Below are 27813 nucleotides of genomic sequence, written 5' to 3'. Positions count from 1 at the left end.
ACAAGCATTCATGGCATCGTCAGTACCGATAGACAAGAAAAATTACATAATTTAATATATGATATAATGCAAACTTAATTTTAATTAACACACAAAACTACAATTGAATCAGTCGGAGCTAAAAGGAACTAAGTCACTTTTCACAACTTTTCAGGAGAAGCAAAAAACATTCCACTAATTACACAAATATTATATCTTTATGTTATAGAACAGAAAAGAATATTTAAAAGTCTTAGTTCCTTCTTTCACCGTTCGATGTGCATGACATCTGTTACTCAAATTGTTGCATAATCCAAAACTGCATATTTTGACTTAGTTCCTTTTAGCTCCGACCGATTCAATTAATTTAATGATATACTGAAAGTGAAGCACAGTATAAAGGATGGATTACACAAGGTAGCATATATTACAATACAAACTTAATACAGTAAAATTTTGTTTTAATGTTCTTATTTTTTAAGGAATAATCTGTAAAGTCTCAGCCAAATTACCATAAGAATAATGTAATTAATTCCTGCTCTTAAAGAAACCAGTTTAAGGAAAATCCCGCTTTTAAGGAATACTTTTTCAAGTGGATTTTATGATACTGAAGTCCGATGTACGAAATTTCAAATAGACTTTCAATAATCAATAGCACCGTTCACTATAAAGGTTATCATTATTATTGTTTTAGTCAGTATCATCATCATTACAATTGTCACCATCAATATCATACTACCCTCATATCCAAACATTACACAAGAACTGCCAACAATTTGCATATAAACTGTCATACTGTTACCAAAAGTTCTCAACAGTACTTCTCATACAGGTATCTCGTTATATAACAATATACCTGGGGATATTAAACATTTAAATTATGAAGGTTTCAAAATCAGGGTAAAAACTATTCTGCTCCATCCATGCCGTTCAAAATCACTGATTTCTTGCATTAAAGCTATAAAGCAAAATACCTACCTTCATTACTGTTGCACATAATTTTTTCTCCAAACAATATTAATAATAATGTAGGACTATCTTGTTTTTACCTAATCTCTGTTAATTAATTTATTTAATGTCTTGTAAACGGAAAATGTATTATATATCTTGTTATTTATTGTGTCTTTGGTAGTTTTACTATTCTTTGGAAAACTTAAGAGTGTTAAAATTAAATTCATACTAGAAATCAATTAAATTCATACTAGAAATCTTATTTGTATGTGTATGTGTGTGTATTTTTGCGTTTGTATCTAATGACGAACCTATAATCTGTAATAGATTGTACAGGGAATGAATAAATACAGTACAATACAATACAATTAGATCTCAGAGAGTCATTAACTGGAAAATAATTGTGCAGTCCTATACTGTGAAACTTACTGTTATGAAAGCAACTGACAACAGAATAGGAAACGCAGACTCAGTAAGAATAAAGTAAAATAAAGTAACATACTGTATTATCAAATGTACTACTCAGAGATCTCAAAAAGAATGTATTTGTATCAGTATCCTGCGATATCTTACAACTACTAATACTTCTGGAAATCTAGTACCGGTGTTATGGATAAGCATACACACTTTAGAAAATACTGTATTTATATACTGGTACTAATTAATAGTATTGTAAACACAAACCTTGTATGACAGCCATAATCCTGATTCTGAATGTTGTACAATGACAGTACTGTCACCGTATTTGATAATGGGGGCTCCAATAACCTCCAGATCTTTTTCTTCCAGCACTACTTTCTGGTCGTCTTTCTCTTGTCTCAGACAGAAAGTAGATGTGGCAAGAGTGGCATCTTCTCTGCATAAGAACAAAAATAGTGAATGTGTGTCTCTACTAGGAATTATTAAGAGGGAGACATGACAATTATCTTCCGATAACCATGGTCTTTGTTTTGTTTGCATGCTGCTCACAGCTGTCATTTAGCTCTATTAGTATATCCCTTAATATCATCTCCTCTACTGCTAACTACGTCATATAATCAACAAATCTTAAACATTTCATACTTCTTCCTCCTACTGTCACCTCGCCCATGTTCTGAAAACAGTTCCTCACTAAATCCTCCAAGTAGATGTTGAAATCTAGGGAATCGTGTAGGACTATTTTAAAAAAACTACAAATAATGCTCATGGCTCGTCAGTATATCTTTTCATTAATAATCTTCCTCGTATGCAATCGTGAAAACTTTGTAACTAATTCAACAGCTAATAGCATAAATACAAGTAAAAAAAATGACTTTCATACTCCATCGGCAAGTCTATCATGCTATCAAAAAGGAGTGCGTTATATGGCAGTAAACATTTTTAATAGCCTCCCTATCGATATAAAAAATGAAACTCAAAACATAAAATTATTTAGGGCCAAATTGAAGAAGTACCTAATTTCTCACGCCTTCTATTCTGTAGGTGAATTCATGACATTCAATAACACTTCATGAAATTGATACTAAAACTTTGTGTTGTACTAGTAGACTATATTGTAAATCTCGTCTGCATATATTTCATCTAGACTGTGACTATAAATTAAGATTTTATAATAGTATTGTTTTTTTACTTGTTCCATATTCTAGCTGTAAGCAATGTATGAATACCATGGAATATTAATAAATACAATACAATACAATACAACAGGGTAGGTGATGAAAGGCATCCTTGCCATACTCCTAATATGAAATTTATTAATACTTTGTAATTAATAATTATTGAGTAAAGTAGTTGGTTAACCAAACTTAGGAATATCACAATGATAAAGTGACACGGGGCTTATATGAGAACTTAAAGCAAGGATATCAGGTCAATAGCCTACCAAGATCTAAAGTTTGCATTTACACTTGAAAAACATATTTTTCTAACTAACAGAAAATCAAAATATTTGGTATGATTGTAAGTAATAATTCAGAGATAATTTTCATTATGTTCCATTTTTTCAACTAACGACATATATTATAAAATGTAATCTAGAAATAGTGGAACACTTTCTAAACAATTATTAGTGGGAATGTTTCAATAAACTAGTACAGAAAACATAATGTATACCAGTAATTGTATACAGTATATGTACTGCCCGTGCCTCACTTCCTGAGCTGTTTCTTTGCGGGACAAGACACAGAGGGGGAGAGTGGGAGATCCTGGGTACCGCATGTGCCTACTACCCTACGTTCAACACATCGGCCTTTTCAGGATTTCTTTCGTCAGCTATGGAGCAAGATCAGCCATGGACAAGCGAATGTATAGGCTATCCCCTCACAAAACAAATTATGTCCTTCTCATCAATTCCTGTAACTAAACACTAATACCAGTGGTAGACTACAGTCTCTACTAGAGGTTATCGACCTAATCGCGATTACGGTTATCATGTGTACACATCCGTAAACTCTTTCCTCTATGGCAGTGTTTCTCAAACTTTTTCCATTGCAAAATTCCTTTTAATCTAAAGTGTAACTGTGAAATCCTTGTAATATTTTATTAGTATTTAATAGTTAACAGACAAGTGAAAGCTAGTATCTCAATAATTGTTCAGTGGGACGAATGTATTTGCTTTTTCAGCCTGCAATCTAGTTTTATGGCGGAAAGTTGTAGTCTCATTTCTACTGTACTTCTGCGTTTTGTCTTTTCGGTATTTTGTTTTAGTGAACACATATGCAGAGAATTCAGTGATGAAAATGATAAGTATTATGGGTATTAGATGTTCATCAAACATACTGTTATTACGCATATTATTATTATTATTATTATTATTATTATTATTATTATTATTATTATTATTATCATCATTATCGGTGGTTTAATGATATTATTGATTCATATTTTGGTAATATTTATATATTTTTATGGTAACCACTAAGTATAAAATAGCCAACGGAGCAGCCCAGTTGGCTATCGATCCACAGTTGCGCTCGGGCACGGGTTCGATTCCCGCTTGGGCTGATTACCTAGTTGGATTTCTTCCCGAGGTTTTTCCCAACCGTAAGGCGAATGTCATGTAATGTTTGGCGAATCCCTGACCTCATCTCGCTAAATACCATTGTGCTATCATCAATCCCATCGATGTAAAATAACGTAATACTTAGTTCATACAATGTTGTTAAATAACCAAGTAAAGTAACGTATGGAATAAAATTTAAAATCATATAGGGCTCACGGAACCCCGAAACATACTTTGAGAAACGCTGCTCTATGGCAATTCAGCAGTTGTCCAGACTGAACGAAGAGTGGCCTAGTGTGTACATACATTTTAGGAAATCGCCATCAGAGATAATAACCACGATTACAGTATCCAGTATTATAAACAGTAAAAATCCCTGCAATGGCATAGGATAATGTTTTCCGCACATGTAATATGCTGCCGTGCCGCCACGCTGCAACTGCCGTGCCAGTCCGAGCAGACCTAAGAGGCGTGGTTATAAGCACTAGGAGCTCTCGGTTCAGGACATGAGACACGGGCAGTACAGTATGTATGTTGTGAGCTTGTGCGTGTATATGTGTGTATGTATGTAAGTATAAATATTACCAACTTACTTGTTTACCAGGTACAATTCATTGTTTTCATTAACACCCAAATATCTGCCAGTGGTAAGGTGACGGATTCTCATAGGATGATACCAGTTGATGAAACCTCCTGCCCATTTGGTTCTTGCCAGTTCCAAACGCCATAAGGATCTGGCTTGGCTCATTACACTGCCACCCTCATAGATAACAATGCTGAAAAATAAATAATGCCAAATTATTACCTTCAAAATGATGTTCAGTTTACGCAAAATTAAATTGTTTCTTTCATTAAATGGGCTTAAAAATGTCAGTGTTATTTTTGGTCAGTAGTGTACAATCACCACAATAAAGGATAGGTGGACAGTAGATTATTATATTGCTGCCTGCAGATTAGAGCAAGTATCCATACCCGAACCATCACAGAAGTGATGTGTGTGTATTGCACTAGGCCTATGGGGACACTAAAAATCGAAATTAATTTAACACTACTAAATAATTTCAGCAATTTTTTCGTCCCGTCTATAAATTTATAAGAATGAGCACTTTCAAGTATTAGAAACAAATTTATTTTACATAGGCTGACTTACATATTCAATTCGAGTACTAGATAACCTTCATCACAACTGGAGAAGATAATATATTATGTTTTCAGTTGACTGTACTCTCATGAAGTTTCATTATCAATAAAGTGAAATTTTCAGATTTCTTTTTTCGTAAATGCTAAAAAGACAATATACAGTTTCCTAACTTTCAAATAAGTTATTACATTTGGCCATGACATTTTAACCAATATATACCTAGGTAGACATTTATTAGGGATCATCAGTGTGGTTTTAGGCGTAATAGATCGACTATTGATCAGATTTTTTGTATTCGACAGATATTGGAGAAAAAATGGGAGTATAAGGGTACAGTACATCAGTTATTCATAGATTTCAAAAAGGCGTATGACTCGGTTAAGAGAGAAGTTTTATATAATATTCTTATTGAATTTGGTATTCCCAAGAAACTAGTTCGATTAATTAAAATGTGTCTCAGTGAAACATACAGCAGAGTCCGTATAGGTCAGTTTCTATCTTTTCCAATTCACTGCGGGCTAAAGCAGGGAGATGCACTATCACCTTTACTTTTTAACTTCGCTCTAGAATATGCCATTAGGAAAGTTCAGGATAACACAGAGGGTTTGGAATTGAACCGGTTACATCAGTTTCTTGTCTATGCGGATGACGTGAATATGTTAGGAGAAAATCCACAAACGATTAGGGGAAACGCGGAAATTCTAGTTGAAACAAGTAAAGCGATTGGGTTGGAAGTAAATCCCGAAAAGACTAAGTATATGATTATGTCTCGTGACCAGAATATTGTACGAAATGGAACTATAAAAATTGGAGATTTATCCTTCGAAGAGGTGGAAAAATTCAAATATCTTGGAGCAACAGTAACAAACATAAATGACACTCGGGAGGAAATTAAACGCAGAATAAATATGGGAAATGCCTGTTATTATTCGGTTGAGAAGCTTTTGTCATCTAGTCTTCTGTCAAAAAATATGAAAGTTAGAATTTATAAAACAGTTATATTACCGGTTGTTCTGTATGGTTGTGAAATTTGGACTCTCACTTTGAGAGAGGAACAGAGATTAAGGGTGTTTGAGAATAAGGTTCTTAGGAAAATATTTGGGGCTAAGAGGGATGAAGTTACAGGAGAATGGAGAAAGTTACACAACAAAGAGCTGCACGCATTGTATACTTCACCTGACATAATTAGGAACATTAAATCCAGACGTTTGAGATGGGCAGGACATGTAGCACGTATGGGCGAATCCAGAAATGTATATAGAGTGTATAGACAGTTGGGAGGCCGGAGGGCAAAAGACCTTTGGGGAGGCCGAGACGTAGATGGGAAGATAATATTAAAATGGATTTGAGGGAGGTAGGTTATGATGGTAGAGACTGGATTAATCTTGCTCAGGATAGGGACCAATGGCGGGCTTATGTGAGGGCGGCAATGAACCTCTGGGTTCCTTAAAAGCCAGTAAGTAAGTAAGTAAGACATAATCTAATGAAAAGTGTTATTACCGGTACTTGATCTTTTTATGCTGAAGAGGTTGGACTTCACTTACAAAATAAATCTACTTACTGAATACAGAATCGGTAAGATTAAAAAAAAAAAAGTAATTAGGTATGTAGGCCTACCATACTCATATCATGAATAGGCAAACCATTGCTTTCTGGTAAAGCATTTTGCTGTGTGTATGTTTCTTTGACCTATGAACTGCTGTCCAACATATGTTTTCAGGTTAACACATTACCGTGGCTGTAATTCATTTACCAGTTTCAAACATTACTGAAATATAGATCCAGAAAAGCTAACTGTTCTGGTAAGACAGAGAACTGCTTTCTATAATAATATTATACAATTTTTTTATGTAATGTTCTTTTTTGTATTAGGTATCTTTTCTTCTTATTTTCTCACTGATCAGATTTACAATAAAATCAGAAGTATCAACAAATTAAACAATCTTGCGAAATTTATTTTCAACAAATTGCAATTCCTGGAGAAAATTAATGAAAGGTAGAGCATCCACCCACCACTGGAAGAATATTCCACACTTTTATCAACTGCTAATGTGGTGCTATAAACCAATTTTCAACACTTTTACACATTTCAATTTTTACTGCTACCGGTATATGGAATTATCACTGGATTATAAAGTCCCCCCATCATTACATTACACCTTCTTCCACTAGATGGCTTCCGACACAATGTACACCAAAGAGGGTAACATTTGCAAATGAAATGATACTAAACATGAGGAATGTTACTACAAGAGTGTAGTATTATGTGACAGGTTAGGTTAAGTTACATTAGGTATGTATTATGTTAAAGGTTAGGTTAGGTGTGTAGTATTATGCGAGAGGTTCGGTTAGGTTAGATTAGGTGTGTAGTAAGCTATTATAAGAGAGGTACTGGCGACAAGTTACGTCACATTCAGGAAAATATATGGCGATGATTTTTTATTTACGCACGACAAATTTCGTATATAAATAAGGTATGTAAGCTTATTTTGGGCGAGCTAGGCTGGCATACAGCTCTCCCAGTGATCACATCCAATTTCCACTACTCCATACAATAAATCCTAGGCATTTTCAAGGTATTTTAACAATTTTTCCTTGTGGCTGGTTCATAAGTAACCTTCACCGAAAGTTCTATAATAGGCCTAATATTTTTTGTTTGCACCCAAGGACAATTCTTTATCTCTGGGATCTTAGCAGACAATTTTTATTAATTACGTAGGCCTAACTGTATTTTTTTAATAGTCATGTTTCATACACTGTACATGATTTTTTAGTAACTGGTGTTTACGTCACCAAATAGGCTATCTTCTTAAAGAAACCCAATTCCTCTTGGGTCCTAAAACCATGGTTTACTTAAATAGGCTATGCTATGAAAATGAGCAGACAGATTATCAAAGAAATGTCTTACTTTTGGCCAGGTTGTTCAGTCCAAGTGGATGGAATGGTAAGACACTCGTCACCTCCGTGGAAGAATCGTAACACATCGCCACCAAAAACATAACCTAAAATTCAAATAATACGTACACTTTAATATCTCGTAAGATAAAAAAAATACCGTACACTTATAATCAGAAAGGAGGAAATTAAGCCTATTATGATTTCAGGGACATATATTTCACCTACTGACAAAATTACCACGAATATACAGACTACCTAGTTACGTAATGTAGGTGCCTAGCTATAAAAATTAATTTGTATAGCTTATACAGTAGGCCTTAATACATACTGTGTCCCGCTTAGGGGGATCGAGAAATAAATGCTCACCACTTTAAATCAGATAAAGATATCGTTATGAGTTACTTCTGACAAGATAGAGAAACTGTCCAAGTTCATGCAACAAAGTTTTAAAACAGCTGCATGCGTAACTTTCGTTTGTTTATGCGTAACTTCCATTTGTTCTTGCTAGGGCAATACAACAAGCCATTTTGTAGGAGAACACGCTATGGTAAACATGTGGATACCACAAAGGAAAGTTCAGTGTGTGCCATGACTAGCAGAAGAACCCGTCATTTGACTATTTTTCTTCTTCGTAGAGGCTAAAGTCACAGGAAATGTGTATCTGAACATGCTGCAGAACTTCAGAACTTTGTTGTTAACCAATTTCTCCCAGGATCGGTTTTTCAGCAGGATGGAGCCCCAATTCTTGATTATCAACGGGAGCGTGAGTTCTTGGATGAAAAATTCCCCGTTAGGTGGATTGGAAGACGAGGACACCTTGCCTGGCCACCCAGGTCACCCGATTTGATCCCATTGGACCTTTTTTTTTCTGGGGCTATGTGAAGGATGGTATGTACTAAAGAGACAGAGCTAACACTTTGGAGGAACTAAGGCAACACATCACAAATACAGAACTTTGTTGTTGACCAATTTCTTTCACGATCGGTTTTTCATCAGGATGGGGCCCCAATCCTTGATCATCAACGAGTGCGTGAGTTCTTGGATGAAAAATTCCCCGATAAGTGGATTGGAAGACGAGGACACCTTGCCTGGCCACCCAGGTCATCCGATTTGATCCCCTTGGACTTTTCTTTCTGGAGCTTTGTGAAGGATGCTATGTACCAAAGAGATATGTTAATAAACCATTATTTACACTTGAAATTATCACTTATTTCTCGAACGCTCTAAGCAGGACATCCATTCATTATTTTCACATAATATAAATATTTACGCTTGGTACTAGAGGAAATTATTTTTTATAGCCTAAATACCGTATTTTGTTGCCAACTAACCTGTAAACTAACAGCAAATACCATCATTTTGATTCCCGTGAAATAGGATTTATTAATCATAATGAAATTACTGCGTTGCGAAAATACAGGTACCGGTACCGCAAAGTGTGTGTGGACAGACCGATTTATGCTGCAAATTATTTTAAAAGTTGACGTTTTAAATCAATATAAGTTACTGTATGCATGTGATTAGTTTCATTTTAGAAGCACCGCCATTTTTTCTCTCTCTTTTGTTTTGAGGAGGGACCAGAAGGCTTGTTTATTGTGCTGTGAATGATTGGGTAACCGAACGGCCTCAGCATCTTCATGAACTTAACCCGGGCTGAAGTATCAGTGTGGATGATATGTGAATTAATGATGGCGAAATGAGTCCGAGATCCAAAAGTCACCCAGCAATTGGTTGAGAGAAAACCCCGGGAAAAACCCAACAAGGATTTGAACCCGGGCCCTCAGTCCAAATAGAATTTGAATTCACGTCCGAGAATAGCTTCCGAGGACTAGACCCACACGCTAACACCTGACCACGCCAGTGGAATCACATCTTGTAAGAGAAGTGTCTAGATTTGTTATAAATAACTTAGATAGTTGGCGACTTCTACGTATACCCCATACGGGCCCCATACATGCACAGACTTGCCTGGAGGTATTTGCGTGTATGAGGCCCATTAAATAATCTACTTAATAATGTTACCTAAACTAGTTCCACGCCCTCACAAATTCGCAATTGTTTAATATCCAGACTTCGAGCACATCCGTACTCCGTACCATCTTCAGTTGACGTAATTCCGTCCTCGCCTCGTGCAACATTCAGCTAGCACTTGCACTTGAAAAGACAATGATGAGGCAAAATCTGGGGCAAAGGTATGAACTGGCATGTTATCTGGCGCCTATAAATCCGTGCATCCTAATTTGAGTGTGCTGATTAGAGATCTGAAGTCCGCTTTCTTCTATCATGTCAGAATTTTAAAATAATAACATTTAAAATACATTTTGATACATTTTATTTATTTTACACTACATTCAGGTCAAAACTGTGTGCTCTTGAGCTCGAAGCTTGAGACACATTTGTATTAGTGTCAACTAGATTTTTAGGAAATTATCGAGCTGATAATTATGCTGAGCTAGTATCTAACATGCTTAAGCATTTCGGAATCTAAGTTGTCACATGTCTTTAAAAATGCACTTTCTTCATTAACACCTTGACTTTTTCCATCAATCTCGGCGTTGTAAGTGACGAACATGGTGAGAGGTTCCATCAGGACATATCAACGATGGAATCCAAGTACCAGGATCAATATAGTCCGAGTATGATCGGTGATTTTTGCTGGTTCCTACAGCGATCAACCACATGCCAACATAAGCGGAAAAGGAAAGGCCTCAAGCACTTTTAACAGAGTTTTTAGTGCTTACTACATATTGTAAGTCTATTATCTTCTTATAAATGTAGGGTATTTAAAATAATATGTATAACGATTTGCAAAGAATATATAAATTAAGCTCAATTTATATTTCTGATTTTATAGTATTCATACAAGTATAGGAATAGTAAGATTTAGAATTAATGTTACAGTCCCATAACTAAAAATTCCTGACGTGTTATGATAAATGTGATTATAGATCTGGAATCAGCGCATCAGCAGACAAAAAGTTTTATTTTGTAGACCAGTGTAATTAATATAATAAAAAAATGAAACAGCTCAGAATACCTACCCACATATTTCATTCGACTAATACCAGTTCCATATGGCTGCACAGACCAATGAGTTACATGGAAAGATGCGTTCACTACAGAGAGATCATTTTCTTTCGCTGTGTGCTGTAACAATAATGAACAAATATATTAGCATTTATGGCGAAATTAAATATTTCAGATGTCCCATAATAATCCATTAACAATTCTAACAAATAAACAGCTCTGGTTCGAAGACTAATTTCTGATTATGGGGGATTTGAATATGATAATTATTTATATTTATTTCAATTTAAATTCGCTGAAGTATGTGACCATATTGAACACCTAATATCATAGAAGATTATTACATTAAAATATTACTGTATTTCCTTCTCGGAGGTAATAACTGTAATGTCATTCATAGCTATAGTGTTGTGCGACAACTTACGAAATAATATTGCTTTTACACGAAATGCTGTGATTCTCTGAAGACGCAGCTTGACACAAGTTCTTCTTTACTCACATATTTGACACCTATATAACGTACATACATGAAAAGATGCTCTAAATTAGAAATGTCTGATGCTTTAGATTTGATGATACTTTATAGAAAATTTCCTATTTTTGTGTGTGCGAAAAGTATAAATTATTTCATTCTGGATTCTACTGTTCATAATGCGTTAAGCCGTATATTCAAAATTTTTGGTGAGATTAAAAATGTTCTTTTGTAGTAGGTAGGTCATTCTGTTGTAGCTGTGATTATTATTTTATTATTATTATTATTATTATTATTATTATTATTATTATTATTATTATTATTTTTATTATTATTATTATTACTAACTGAGAAGAAACTGCCTACTGAAGGATGCACTGGAAGGAATTGTGAACGGGAGAAGGGTTCGGGCAGAATAAGGTATCAAATGATAGACGACATTAAGATACATGGATCATATGCGGAGACTAAGAGGAAGGCAGAAAATAGTAAAGAATGGAGAATGCTGGGTTTGCAGTCGAAGACCTGCCATTTGTCAGAACACTATGTATATTATTATTATTATTATTATTATTATTATTATTATTATTATTATTATTATTATTATTATTAAATTTCCACTTTTTTACATTTAACTTATTAGGGTTTATATTACTACTACTACTTAAGAATAACAATGATAAAAATAATGCTAAAATGATTTTCTCGTATACAGCAGCGTGAATTAATCGACTAAAATGCCTTAGCGATTGCATATTTGTAGTCTTTACTACGAACATTTCTTGTTGTAAGTGCATCAAACAGTTAATTTGCCAAAGGTTTAATAATGAAATACACATTTTCAGCACATAAAATGCCGTATTTAATTTTCCATCATTAGGTAATCATATGTAAAACATTTATGTCGTGCTTGATGTATGGTATTTACATAGTTTGCTTTTCACATTCGAACACAATTCAAAGTCAAATTAATTAATGGATACAAGTTATATAATTAGGCTTCTCAATTCTGTAGAAATATTATAAATACTTTAACCTCTCCAGGAAGTCAAAAGCAACGAGTTGTGAACTAAGTAAGATTTAAAAAATATAATTCTAATAGCTGCTTATATTGGCCTAATGATAGTATCTATATTATCTGATGAATATAAGTTCAGATGTGTAACACCTGCTATTGGAATGTAATAACTGGCTGCTTAAAACAATGTTAACTTACTAGATATCGCTCTGTGGCAACAGACACCAAAATAAGGTCGTCACCAACTCTCACTTTCTCGCCTTCAGATCTCTGTTTGGATGCAGGATGGACAGTCCACCAGCAGGCTTCACCTGCATAAAAAGAAACGAGAGTAATATAGCTTACAATATTCAATATTATGTAGAAGAATGTGGTATAAAAATGGGAAAGAGTGTGTATTCTACAACAGAACATGAAAATTACGCTGTTTATTATTATAATACCACAGTCTAGTATATATACAGTCACGAAGCTCAATACGTAGTAAATATGCATCCATAAATAGTTGCTAACCACTAGGATCGCTACTATCGCCTCATTACAGACAATGCGAAATAGTACCTGCACAGTCTATCATTCCTAGTACCCTCATAAACTCAAACTTCGTGACTGTATATACTAGACTGTGATAATACTGTAATTTCTGTAGTAATCTGTTTTGCTAAGAATTGAAGTTTGTTATAAGTTACAAGGTAATGACTAATGACAATATTATAAGGCTTTGCAGAAGTAACACATTCATATTAGTGAACGAATTGATTTCAGTGAACCGCAAGTCATAGACGTACGATTCCTCAGAAGTATAAGTGGAGTGATATAGAGTCGCTGTAAAAATTAAACTAATAATAATAATAATAATAATAATAATAATAATAATAATAATAATAATAATAATAATAATAATAACACAATAAGAAACTAAGACGAATTACAGCAATGTATACAGAGTATAAAGAAGACAGGATGTCATGTAGGCTGAGCTTTTCTCTCCCTCATCTGCAGGAAGATTAGAGGAACAAGACGGTTAAATGAATGGCCAGTAGCAGAATACAGGGCATATCAAAAGTCCGGTAAAACTTTCAATATTTTATTACACAAAAACTACTAATGATAGCACTTTCAAACACACGTCAGTTTAAAGTCAAAATCTCAAAGTTCTGTTTATATCTTACAAAGATTCAATGTGTTAATCACGAGTGACTCGGCAGATGTCCAAACGATAATCAAACTCTTCCCATACCCTTTTCAACATATCCTCTGTGACCATAGTGGCAGCTTCTCGAATTCTGGTTTTTAGTTCCTCTAAATCACGTGGAAAAGGCGGTACAAACACACGGTCCTTTTTTAGTTACCCCCATAGAAAAAAGTCACATGCAATCATATCGGGTGACACTGGTGGCCATGTCATGAAACATCTGTCCGTATCATCTCCGTATTCAGGTAAGCACAAACTGCATTGTGGAAATGTGGCGGAGCTCCACCTTGCTGAAAGATGAAATCGTCATTGAGAACTTGTCTAAGTTGAGGCACCAACCATTGCTCCAACATGTCCAGATATGAATGTCCAGTCACAGTAGATTCAATGAAGGAGAAAGGTCCGTACAGTTTTCGTTGTGACAACGCGCAGAAAACATTCACCTTTATTGAATCAAGCTCATGTTCAATGATTCTGTGAGGTTTCTGTGTACCCCAAACACGACAGTTGTGCTTGTTAATTTTCCCACTCGTATGGAATGTCGCTTCGTCGCTGAAAATTAAGCGGCTGAATAAGTCATCGCCGTCTGCTGCCTGTTGTTGTAGCTGCCAAGAAAACTCGTCTGAGATGTCTGATCGTTGGACGTGCTGGAGTGCTGGAGTGCTGGAGTAAGGGACAGATGTTTCATGACATGGCCACCAAGGTCACCCGATATGACTGCATGTGACTTTTTTCTACGGGGGTAACTAAAGGACCGTGTGTTTGTACCGCCTTTGCCACGTGATTTAAAGGAACTAAAAACCAGAATTCGAGAAGCTGCCGCCACGGTCACAGAGGATATGTTAAAAAGGATATGGGAAGAGTTTGATCATCGTTTGGATATCTGCCGAGTCACTCGTGGTTCACACATTGAATCTCTGTAAGGTGTAAACAGAACTTTGAGAGTTTGACTTTAAACTGACGTGTGCTTGAAAGTGCTATCTTTAGTAGTTTTTGTGTAATAAAATATTGAAAGTGTTACCGGACTTTTGATATGCCCTGTATTATGTAGAACTGAACTATAGTACTGTAGATCTATAAGTAGTTTGTACGTAATTTAATGTTCTTCGATTAGAAAAAAAAAATCCAAGAAGAAGTGGAATGTTCATAGTCAGCAACATAAAGAAGTACCGTATTGGAATACTTTTTGGATGGAATTTATCAGTTTAGTGCTAAAAATAAATCACAACAAAATTATGATGGAGAGGTACCGGTGAGTATTATGTAAATATTTTCAAAGATTAAGGTAAGGAAACTGATAATATGTAATGAGGTAAGCTTCAGCCTGAAAGACGGAAACATTGTCAGTAAATTTTAACAACAGTCTCCAAATTGAAGGTAATTTCCAAAGGAAACTAACATTAGACTTTGGTACGATATGAAGAGTTTAATATTTAATACTTTATATTAATAAAATATTAAAGAATTTAAGTTTCCTGCAGTGTTTGTTATTTAATAAGGAATTAATTCTAAATGTAAAATTCTATTCTAGACACAAACCTTGGGAATGTTCCTGGAGACCTACGTCAAAGGCTAATTTGTCATTGGAAGAGCTGGTTGATAAACAGGCTAAGTACTGGAAAGGAAAATAATGATATATAAACAATTTTATAAAATTTCAAAATGTAAACATAAAAATAAACAGATTACTCTTAAACATCGTATCACTTCTTAACAACAATATCTGATGTACATCAAATATTCATTATATGAGGTCTCGCCATCCTCATTGAATATTAACACGACTACTATGAAGTAGTCAAAGTGTATTATCACCATTAAATCGAGAAAAAATCGTTCCGGCACCGGGAATCGAACCCGGGACCTCTCAGCCCTGCGCGCTGAGAGGTCCCGGGTTCCATTCCCGGTGCCGGAACGATTTTTTCTCGATTTAATGGTGATAATATTTGATGTATTTCAAAGTTTTGCACGTGTTGAGGCATTGTGTATAAATTTTAGTACCTATTGTTATTTCGAACCAAACATTTTAATAACGCACGGGCTACGCTGTTTAATTCGGCATTATTTCTTATGCAATACTAAAATATCTTAAAAGAAAAAGGCTTTAGAGTCACTTTTGAGTAATCTCCGCTAAATGAAGCCTATTATGTAGGCTTTACTATCATATATTTTTTTTAAATAAAGATTATTATTGATATAGTGTTTATTTTTCAGGCAGATACTGTGAAATAATTATCAAGGTTGCTGACAGAGCGTATTTCCTTAATCTACATTTACTTTTGTTCTTTCACACAATGAACTTCAAGTTTCATCGCCGAAGAATTCTGAATAATCTATAGATAATAAATTACAGACCTCTTATTTTTGTTGGACATTTCTAATACCGGGTAAGGTGGGATTACTTGAGACATCGGGGATATTTGAGCCAAATCAGGTGTTTAGATGTTTTCGTTTCTGTGATTTTTGTAATTTTTTAATTCAAATTTTGGAATTAAAGAAAAGAAAATTATGTGTGCATATTAATTCAGTGAATTAGAGAATATAGCTAAAGATAATAAACTACATATATACTGTACCCAAATCTATAAAATGTTATCATTTAAGGTTTTATTAACTCAAGTAACCTCATATGAAGTTTAACTTGCACCACATAGCATTTTTAAATGGGTGGCTCAAGTATACCCATTTCCTGGGTAACTTGAGCCAATAATAAAACAATAAATAAATACATAACAATAGTGACAATGCAATAAAGCTGCTTGCCTATGGTTTGTATGTCGCAAGATTCAACATATAGGAGAGCAATGAAAGTTTCTCAAGGTATACATTTTTTGTAGGAGTTAATGAAACTTTCTGAGGTGGTTCAAGTATCCCCAGTTTACGGTGCCGGTAACTTATTCGATAAATATAGCATAAAGGTTTCAACTATATTAGATTGATTCGAAAGTCATTAGACATGAATTTTCAATACTTTTAACTTCTGATTTCTGAAAGATTCCTAAAATTTTATAGGGGATTTGTAACTACATGGATGTTCTCTTTTACCATTTCACTATTACGCGTTTCTTTTTGTATTATTCTTTCTGAAGCAGAGTCAAAGCTAAAGTCATCAAAATTAAATAAAAATATAAGATGACAATAAATCAGGGTTGCCAAATAGCCGGTATTTCACCGGCACGGCCGTAAATTTTGGCGGATCTCAACATAAGATCGGTGGCCGGCACCAACCCCTTACCGGTCCTACTTGTTCCCGATAATTTTATTAAAGAACTTGTGTTAATAGATTTTATTATATATGCTAAAAGGGGATTTTTCTCTATTTTAACCTTTAATTCAGAGTAACTAAAGATAATAAACGAATTTTCAAGTATTCTTCAGCCTAAATACTTGTTGGTTGTACATCAAAAGTGGAAAAAAAAATTAAGTATTAGACAAAATCTAAGGCTTGCAACTAGGTGAAGATATTGTACTCTATGATGAACTGTGATTGTTAAATGACGTGGATCTTCCTTTGTGAAAGATGCACATTTGACAAGTTTTATAAAATAGTGTAAATATTTTCAGGATAGGGATGCCTCAGAGAAATCTCCACAAATGGTTGTTCATCACGTGTTGGCTATTCCTGCAAGCAATTCTTTTGTGGATTCAGTATCATGAATATCTTATGGAATAATGGAGGAATTATTTAAATGTAAAAATAGTAAAAGCTGAACTTTGTACCAAGGAAAATCTTAAATTTTCTGGGTATAATTTTATCACTTTATAGCAGAAGAAAAAGAAGATCTTAAGGCTGTGTTATCAAGATCAAAATACAAAATTAAAAAGTGCATTTTGGAATACTGAAGGAAGATTTTTTATTATTATTATTATTATTATTATTATTATTATTATTATTATTATTATTATTATTATTATTATTATTATTATTATCATCATCATCATGCCTATTATTATTATTACCAGGGAAAGGATTTATATGTAAATACATATTTACTTATAAAGCTAATATAATTTATATTTTGCATTATCTTTATGTTTCACAATGTGTAGGGTTGAAAAATCCTACTTTTATTTTCCATATTTTTCCATATTTTAGAGTTTAGTACATATTTTCGTTAATTTCCATATATTTTCCATATTTCATATAAAACAGTCCATATTATATTAGGTTTAACAATAAAACAAAACAAAATTCCATTAACTTTTAAAAATACATTTCAACAATAGAGATTTAAACACATGTTCAGTAATCCCTTTAACATCAGAGTTATTTGAAAATTAGCAGTCCTATCAACAATGGGAAAGTAAGTTACAAAACTGTATTAATTTAATTTAAAATTTTTAACAGACTTCAGTTGTGCAGCTCAACAGTTAAATGCCAGTCAGAGTACACATAGGTTCAGTTTTGTAAATCATACTATAAAGACGGTAAATATGCCAAAAGTACGTCATTCAGTCAATTTAAAATCAAAACTAACAAGTTACATTTCAGAATTTAAAGAAGATGGTTTATCAACTGACAATAAAATATTATTTTGTAATTTGTGTCAGTGTGCAGTATCATCTACACAAAAGTTCCTGGTGCAACAACACATTACAACTAGTAAACATCAGGCCAACAAACAACTAAATTCCAAGCAGAGACAATTGTTTTTAACACAACCAACAACATCGAATGTAAGATCTGAGTTTAACATCGACCTGTGCCGTTCTCTCATCTCTGCTGATATTCCTCTCTACAAACTAAAGAATAAGGTCTTCAGGGAATTCCTTGAAAAATATACTCAACATACAATCCCGGATGAGTCAACACTTAGGAAGACGTATGCTCCATCCATCTACGATGAGACAATACAGAAGATAAGAGATGAAATTAAAGATAGTTCAATTTGGGTTTCCATTGATGAGACTCCCGACAAAGAAGGTAGACTTGTTGGTAATGTAGTTATCGGTTTGTTAAGTGAACAATATTCTGAACGAATTCTTTTACATTGTGATGTTCTAGAAAAGTGCAATAACAAAACTATAGTTAAACTGTTCAACGAAGCTATGGGTATCCTGTGGCCAAAGGGTATTATGTACGATAATGTGTTATTCTTTATTAGCGATGCTGCCCCTTATATGGTCAAAGCTGGACAAGCATTATCTGTTGTATATCCTAAATTGACTCATTTTACTTGTGTGGCGCATGCATTTCATCGTGTGGCAGAAGTGGTCAGAGACAATTTCCCTAAAGTAGATTTGTTGATTTCATCAGTGAAAAAAGTATTTCTCAAAGCTCCCAGTAGAGTTAACGTGTTGAAAGAAATGTACCCTGAAATTCCATTGCCACCAAAGCCAATTTTAACTAGATGGGGTACATGGCTAGAAGCAGTTGAATATTATGCCGAACATATAGACTCTATTAACAATGTTCTCCTTGCATTGGACTCTGAAGATGCAGTCTCAATTGATACTGCGAAAACAGTTACCTGTGACATAAGTGTGAAGAATGACTTAGCTCACATTCAGCATACATTTTCATGCATCATAAAAACGCTCAAAAGTCTCCAAAATAGGCACCTTTCACTATCTGAAAGTTTTGAAATTATAAATAGTACTGTGGAACAACTGAATCGTGGTAGAGGTAAAGTTGCAGATGCAGTAAGAGCTAAGGTGGACACTGTACTTTCAAAAAACCCTGGATATGAAGAACTACAAAAGGTTGTTGCTGTGATGAGTGGTGAATCAACAGTGAAGATTAACTTGGACTTATCCCCAGCAGACATTGTGAAATTGAATTATGTACCAGTTACTTCTTGTGACGTCGAACGCTCTTTTAGTCAGTATAAATCTATCCTCAGAGACAATAGAAGAAGATTCACTTTTCAGCACTTGAAAGAAATGTTTGTAACCTATTGTTATGGTAACAGACAATAAAAATTGTGTTTTGTTGAAACTACATTGGAAGATAAGGTACGTCCATTATATTTTTTGTTTAGTTTGATTAAAATGTACCAATATTTAACGTACATAGTCATTTTTTTATAATTTTAAGTCCATATTTAATTCCATATTTTGGTAAAAATCCATATTTAATTCCATATTTTGGTAAAAATAACTACATATATATTTACATATTTCATATATTTTTAGTCCATATAAATCCGTTCCCTGGTGATATATAAACAAAAAGTGTTTTTTCAAAAGCCGCTACGTTCGGAATAATTGTGTATCTTATGCTACCGGTACTGTAATAATTTCCCATGACACAAAGTTTGTCACGCAAAAATATAATCGTAGCCTACATTTTATACGACGGCCATTGATCTGATCCAGGAATTACATGTCCTTCATTTCAGATAATTTTATTAACTCTTTGCAGGAATGTACGTACGTATTAAATTGCGTTATAACGAAACTCTATCCGTCGCTTCTATAAAACATTTTCTTTCTCTTTCTCTCTCTTCCTTTCTTTCTCTCTCTCCTTTTCTTTCTCTCTCTTTTTCTCTCCTTTCATTGCAAGGCACTATACACGAGTTGCTGGTTCTCAAAGACATGAATCATTCCTTTCTCGTACCAATCCCGGAACTTGCCGTATCAATTTCAGCATTTACAGTGCTTTTGTGAGAATTGATACAATTGTTTCTATTGTAATTTTAAGTGGAGTATAACGAACTTGATACCGCCCTTGTCTTCGATTTCTACAGCGAAAGCTTTGAAGGATGTACTGCTAAAGAATGTAAAACAGAGAAGTGTAATAATTTTGTTTTATTAGCAAGATAGTGAAGTTTACATAATAGAGACACGCTATAGAAACACTTAGTAAAGACAATCGTTATGTAAACAAATAAAATCGAAGCGAATCCTTTTAAAGAAGTCTGAACTATTGTTTCCACAGGACATAAACGCCTATGTAAAATGAACTATTTTGTAGAGAAAAAGAAAAACATAATACATAGCAAAGTTCTACTTTCTTCGCTAGAAATAATTCATGGCAACATAGAAGTTAAGCACACGTAGTCTTTCACCTGATTTAGTCAGACTGTTACCACAAGGAAGCGATCCATTTTAAACATTTTGAGTGAAATTAATATTATTCGTACATCTTGATTACACAACTTTTAACACAGTATCAGTTCGGAATATGTATGACAAGTCTTTCTTGTGTTAAATTTTAACGTACCTTGTTAAAATTTTCGACCTATTTTGGGTCATCTTCAGAACTGGTCGTTGTTGGTGTTGGCGCCTCTTGTTTCCTGTGTGGGTGCGTTCGTAGTGTAGAGTTAAAGAGTGTATGTGTTTTGAAGTTGAGTTGTGTGTTGAGAATATCGTTGGGGTCTGTTTTCGTGTGTCTGTATATTTCTTATTGTTCTAGTGTGTTTAGTTTCTGGCTTTTTGTTTGGATGTGCAGTATTTCCATGTCTGTGTTGATGTCTCTGTAGGTGTGGTTGGCAATTGTGATGTGTTCTGCATATGTGAAGGTGTTTTGTAATTTTGTGATGGCTGTGATGTGTTCTTTGTAACGTGTTTGAAATTATCTGCCTGTCTGTCCTATGTAGAAGTTGTTGCAGGTGTTACATTTGAGTTTGTGTACACCTGTGTGGTTGTATTTGTTTGTTTGTGTTGTTTGTGTGTTGAGATATTTTTGTAGAGTGTTTTGTTCTGTATGCGATGTTGTAATTTAATTTCTTGAATGAGGTTGCAATTTTATGTGTGTTTTTGTTTTCGTATGTTAGTGTGATGTTTTTTTTTGTGTTCTTGTGTTTGTGTTGTATTCTTCTGTTTAGACAACATAATACGTAAGACAAAACAAAACCACGAAAACAGAAGAAGAAATTCGGAAACTCGCTTCGATCGTTTTCTAAATATTGAGTCATGTAATAACGTATAACACTATAAACTAGTTTCATAATATTCTACAGTGCGTTCGCTTCCCCCTGCGGCCGGGCGATGAACAGCAAGCACGTGGAGCAGCAATAATATAGCTTACCAACGTGCTGCCACCCGTGCTTAAGAATCACTCAACAGCTCTGCACCATTTTGCAGTCAGCTGACCTAATTGCGTTCTGTTTCAACAATCAGTTTGCTTTACTGAAGCGCTTTAAAAAAACACGTCGCTAACTAATGCTCCGCGCTTGCTAGCCGGCCGCAGGGGGAAGCGAACGCACTGTATTATCATATTTTAAAAACTGTTCGAAATAGAAAAAAAAAAAAAAACGAAAATAGTATCCAATATAGACCTCTTCGTACATTTACTGATGTACTATTCGATGTCATCCACTTACTCCGAATGAAGTTGACAATCAGATTACGTCATTAATAACTCTTATTCCTATAATAAAATTTACAAAACAATTTCACCTTTCAATGCAATTTAAACAAGTAAACGTGCATTTAGAAGACCGGAATGAATACCAGTTAATATGTAAAAAAAATTGTAGTCTATAGGATATACAGATAGCATAGTTTTACAACATAGCGTAATTGCTATAGCAACAGTATTTCTACTACGTTGGATGCGTTTTACTCTTCTTTTCCTTACCATGTCACTATTTTGATGTCTGAGAAGAATGGCATTACCATATAGCAGAGTCCTGTGGCCAGATCCTGTACCTTTACCCTGTGAATAAAAGATAGCAAATCATTATAAACATACATGATAGCTTAATAAAAATTAAGGCTAGGAATTTACTACTGTAGTAAGACCAGAAATTCTATCGAAATAAAGTAAAGAAAGTTTTTTTTTTCCCCCGTTATTTTCTGTGTCAGATATAAAATTCTTAATAACAATGGTTTGACCACATTATTCAAAGGTATTCGCACATCGGTTAAAATCTTAGAACAAAAACAAATTCAAATATTCTCATAAAATAAACATTTTGTCGAATTTTTTAATTATTGAAAGTTGTAGCAATGTCAGTTCAAGTTACAATTTTTCCACAAAATTTACCTTTTAAATTTAATTTCTATAAGGCATTCAACGATTTGAACTTTTGTGTAATATTATATGAGCTGGGATCACTTTCATGAAATATGATAATAAACTTTTACAATGTTTTACGATATATTATCCCAACTTCAATTATTTTAGCCAACTTTATTTTTTTAATTCATTGCGTTGCCTGTATGTCGATAGGAACATTTTCTACAGACATCGAAGAAGAACTTCAATCCTATGCATATGAAAAAGTTTTGTTTCCACTTCTACTCACTCTCTGTGAAATACGTACAAAATGTCTATTTTAAGTATTGATTGGCGTAGTATTATTGAATTCTACTTGCATGTGCTTTTACTGCTTCAGTACAATGAAGCGCTGTATAGTTCTGGAGAGAATTTTATTATTACTGGGTTTTAATGTCTGCCACAAATAATATTTATAAAAAAATGTGTGTGATTATTCATAGAGGTTTTACAACTAAGAAGTTGAGAGTGAATTTTTGGATTGTCGATTAGATACATTACATCTCGAAGGTTAGATGTATTTTTGTCTTCGGGTGAAGAGGAGAAGGAGAAGGAGAAGGATTTCTACTCCATCGAGTCATTACCACAACTGACAAACATATGTTACATGAAAGCGATGAAATGTAGATAATTATAAGAAAGAATAACAGTGTATTCCATGTTATAAATATAAATGATGAGGGGGAAGGAATTTCAAAATTAAATTGAAGGAAAATATTCTCTAAAGGCTTAAAATTTTGATAATAAATCTGTGTCATGTATGGCACAGATTTCATTATAAATTTCACTGGTTTTTCAAAATAGTTTAGTTGTTTAGTGATATTTCTGTCTTGTTTATTTTCTTTATCTGTCTTTCAAAATATATGTGTAGCATAATTCTTTTATTGTGCACTCAAATGAGGTAGTGAACTTTCGTTGCCTGCAATGCACACAACATTATTTTCATAATGTTATAAACCAATATTTATTTTAATATATTTAACTTCATATGTAAATTGCACTGTAAGTTGATGTAAGGAATTTTGTGCAATTTAACATAAAATAGCCATTCGTATATTGGCTTGTGATATTATTTTGTTACTTCTAAAAACTTTATTTAAAATTGAAAGGGTATTAGAAGTTACAGATGGTTCATACTAAGATTATAACTACATTGCTTCTCAAATAGCCTACATTATCGTGAAATCGAAGAGCTTCGGCTAAAAGTTGCAAACCAATAATCCACTAGGTCTATGGACATTCGCACGTGCGTATAAGTTATCAATAGCCTTGGTTTTTCTGAAGCCATGCATCGAGTTCGCACAAACCCGGACTACACGAGAGATAGTGAGCGGTTTTTATAACTGCAAGGTACGTAGACCTCGCATCTCTCAGTTATAGAAACCACTCACTATCTCTCATGTAGTCCGGATTTGTGCGAGGCGGGCCTCGCAACTCACATGCGTCGGTTCAGAAAAATCGGGTCAGAGTGAATTTCCACAAAACCCGAAGAGGTAAAGATAGTTATAAGGTCGAGATATGTTAATTGCCACAAAATTACCTGCGGTCAATTTTAGTTGGTATCTGCGAGATATGTTAATTGTCACAAAACTATCTTCGGTAAAATTTGTGGTTGGTATCTGTGTCGATCAAGTTGCTTATGTTTCGTATCAAAAATTTTAAATTTTATGTTCATTATATGGGTATCTAAAAGTAACAACCATACATGGCGGTGTGTCTAAAAAAGAAGCTGCGGAGCGAAGGTTTACACAGCAGGGTTAACTGAAGAAATATGTGACATGGGTAAGTGTGACTTTACTCACATTCATATGAGCACAGCCGAGGTAAAATTAAATCGACAAGAAATAAGCAATACTTGCAAAAGAAAAGCAATAGAAAACTTATCTGAAAAACCTTAAAAAATCATTCGTGTTGAATTTGCAAATCATGACAATGAACATGAGTTGACAACAGCTGATCTTGAACTTATTAGGCGAAATATGCATTTTCCCAGATCAATTTTACATCCCGCATTGACTAAAACAAGATGAGAGGTCCAAGAAGTGCTGGAATCAATGACCATAAAGACCAATAGAAGCGACGGTTTTATTCTTGAAAACGACGTAGAAAGTGAGTTAGTGATTTTTTCGTGTACCACAAATATATCAGCTTTGACTTTGTGGTAATTCACATATGGCTTTGTAGCAATTCACATATGACTTTGTGGCAGTTCACATATGTCTTAGTGGCAATTCACATATCTCACACTGACCGAACCGCAATTTTGTGGTAATTCACCGTTCCCGGAAAAATCAAGGCTTTAAACTGTAACGTCCCTTTCGCCCGGCTCATGATCTAATTCAGCGGTCATCAGGACAGAGCACCCTCGGGCTAGCGTTTCTTACCCGCGAGTAAGAGATGCACTAGCGTGCATCCGTGGCTGCTGGCGGGTTTGCTTTCTCCCTCTCCCTTCTGCACATTGGTGCATATTCCGATATACTCCTTACTCGTTACCCATTTCTTGACTAAAGTTTATGTTATTATGCAAGCCACTTGAAAACTCCCTCAGCCCGTAGACCAGTGGATAAAAAAATACTAGCCCAGTCCTTGAAAAAAGGACCGAACGCATTTTGGGATGATACTCCTAAATTGATATAGATAGTATAGATAAGAGGACTAAAAGTGAAATATTTCGTCAGAATACCCTATCTATCAAAGAAGGAATGTGAGAGTTAGAAAATGGAAAGGAAGAAGAAAACGAGAGAAACATGACGAAGAGAAAATTCACTTACTAGAATAGCCTCGAGCCTCGCATTTTTGAGGACGAAAATAAACATTTCAGAAAACATCTATTACATTGACTGATGGAAACAACCTCACATGCCATGTGTGCAGATTCTTTGGATGAGGGAAACTGTCTGAAAGATGAATGTTTCGTTCAGCCTCTACGAATGCTGAATAAGTTTCTTTTTCTGCTTCTCTCAACTATAAACTTACACAAACTGCCTAACGTATCATTAAATTATTTAACGAGACGTTATAATGATAACGAAGGTTGATGAAACCGGCCAGTCTATTATTTTATAATAGATTATTGCCATACATTTAGGCCTATTTAATAATAATAACTGTAAGAGTTAGAAAGCATTTCACAAGGTGATATATACATTTTGTTATCGTTCCTTTTTCCTATTGTTTTTGGTCTGTTTTGTTAGTGTATTATTATTTTCAGTGAATTCCGTTCAAATTGTAAATTATCTTTCAGCTAACACTTTGGCCAAAGAGAAGTATCCTCACGTATTTATTAAGGTTATTGGCTATTCATTTAACCGATTTGTTCATTTAATCTTCCTGCGGATGAGCGACAGAAAAGCCTACCTCTGACATCATGTCTTCTTTATACCCTGTTCATTCAATCGAGGCTTGTCACTTAACGAAATTCATTTCAAGGTTCAGAATTATCCCATTTACAAAGTAGTAATCGATAGTATTGCATCAAGAGGGTGAGTTGAAAACGGTACTTGTATTGCTTTATTCGAACTTGGTACCAGCATTTATTATTTTGAAATTTCTCCATCACCTAACATGAAATACCTTCGAGTACATAACATCACTCTACAGAAAATAAATCAGATGAATTCATCAAGACTATGATGATACATATATCAGAAGATAAATATTAGTCAAACTTATTTACACTGTCAGTTCAATTCCAGTTTAAGTAGAAAAGCACACAGTGGTTTAGTTCTTAAATTGGTTAGATCGATTAGGTTTATTTATTTCAATGTTTAGGATACATCTGTAAAGTCAAACACTGCCACTATTAAAGAAATAGATATAAACAAAACACCAACTGGTAGCCAGAATATACAGGAAATTTTCGTTTTCTCTGAAAACTTGTAGCTTTGTTAGTGCAATTCCAATAAAAGATTAAACATCAGAGAGAAATAGAAGTCTACAGTGTGATAAATACTACAGTTTGTTTCGTTTATAAATACATTTTGTTTCAGTGTTTAAGTATTTATAAATGAAACGTCATATGGTCATGCTAATAGAATAAGGAACGTTCAATATGAGTTACACTATTAAGATGAAAGAGAGTTAATGGAAGTATGAACATCTCTATATTCACCATGCACAAAGTACTTATTTAAATGCGAGGAAGTGTGTGAGATGCATTTTAAATAATTATAAGTAGTTCTCAGAGCAAGAATGTTACTTAGTGTTCAAAATAATTTTATATTAAAAGCACCTATAAATAAATCGTATAATTTTCTTAAATGATTGTTTCAAAACAGTTGGAACTATGTGTTATATTCAACTCAAGTTAATTACGCATCAATCACGCTTTTAAACTAAGGAATATATTTAATGTCAATAAAATGTTGTCAGTATACTGGTAAAATAAGAGTAAAAGAGGAACTCGAAATGTTCGTGTGAAACCATTTCGGAGATCTTTTAGCACATACAAATCTAAGATTTTGCAACCTTTGACTTCAATTCTCTTTATGAGAAGTAAGTACGAAGGTATTCGTCGACTCTAGAGATGTCAGATTTCTTCAAAATGTTCGTAAATAATGTTTTTTTCTCATCTGGAAGATCATCTCTTCTAGTTTTAAAAAATATATATAACTTGTACCCATTATATCAATAATTTCATAATTATTTGGGCATTTATAATATATGCGCACTATACTTTCTATACCTTATGCCATTTTCAGTGTCTGTTTTACCCTATTTCACATTTTCCGACATTTATTATTCTTCCGACGGACAAAAAGTAAACTTCCAATCGGGCAAAAAAATTCATTGAGATACCAAATTAAAACTTAAACATGTGGCTATGTTGTAAACTAAAATTATTATTTTCAATCGATTATAAATTATTTTATCTCATAAATACATGTATATACAAACACATGTATATATATATATTATTTTATCTAAAGTGCTTATATAATATGGCATATCTTTTGAATGGTTCAAGATAAATAAATAATTTTGGTATGTAGGGGGTCATTTTCGCGAAGGAAGGTTTAACCCTGGGTTAATTTATAATAGAGTTAGGTCGGTCGAAAATTTTATTAAATTTTATCCAAAAACATTCTTCCTTTGGGCCCCAAATTCAATTTTCAAGTTTTAATTATATAAACTGCTTAGTTTACTCCCAACAATCTTGTCACCAAAGTTTGAAAGACATTCAGGGAAAAATGTGGATTTTTGCCCTAA

The 27813-nt window shown here is 33.9% G+C and overlaps 1 protein-coding gene across 8 annotated transcripts in view; it reads right to left on the bottom strand.

Annotated features, from left to right (window-relative positions):
* RyR (Ryanodine receptor) overlaps nucleotides 1–27813 on the bottom strand; it is a 371941-nt gene that overhangs the window by 204241 nt on the left and 139887 nt on the right. For all 8 annotated transcript variants that reach the window (XM_069842181.1, XM_069842183.1, XM_069842182.1 and 5 more), the window contains 7 exons: nucleotides 22186–22263; nucleotides 15201–15276; nucleotides 12665–12777; nucleotides 10991–11096; nucleotides 7960–8053; nucleotides 4504–4686; nucleotides 1615–1786 (listed from right to left, as the gene is read on the bottom strand). In XM_069842181.1, coding sequence (XP_069698282.1) covers nucleotides 1615–1786; nucleotides 4504–4686; nucleotides 7960–8053; nucleotides 10991–11096; nucleotides 12665–12777; nucleotides 15201–15276; nucleotides 22186–22263 — 822 coding nt within the window. The remainder of the gene's footprint in view (nucleotides 1–1614; nucleotides 1787–4503; nucleotides 4687–7959; nucleotides 8054–10990; nucleotides 11097–12664; nucleotides 12778–15200; nucleotides 15277–22185; nucleotides 22264–27813) is intronic.

This window comes from Periplaneta americana, chromosome 12, assembly GCF_040183065.1.
Source record: "Periplaneta americana isolate PAMFEO1 chromosome 12, P.americana_PAMFEO1_priV1, whole genome shotgun sequence".
Taxonomy (NCBI): Eukaryota; Metazoa; Arthropoda; class Insecta; order Blattodea; family Blattidae; genus Periplaneta; species Periplaneta americana.
Note: the sequence above shows the minus strand (reverse complement) of the source record. Positions and strands in the feature narration are given on the sequence as shown.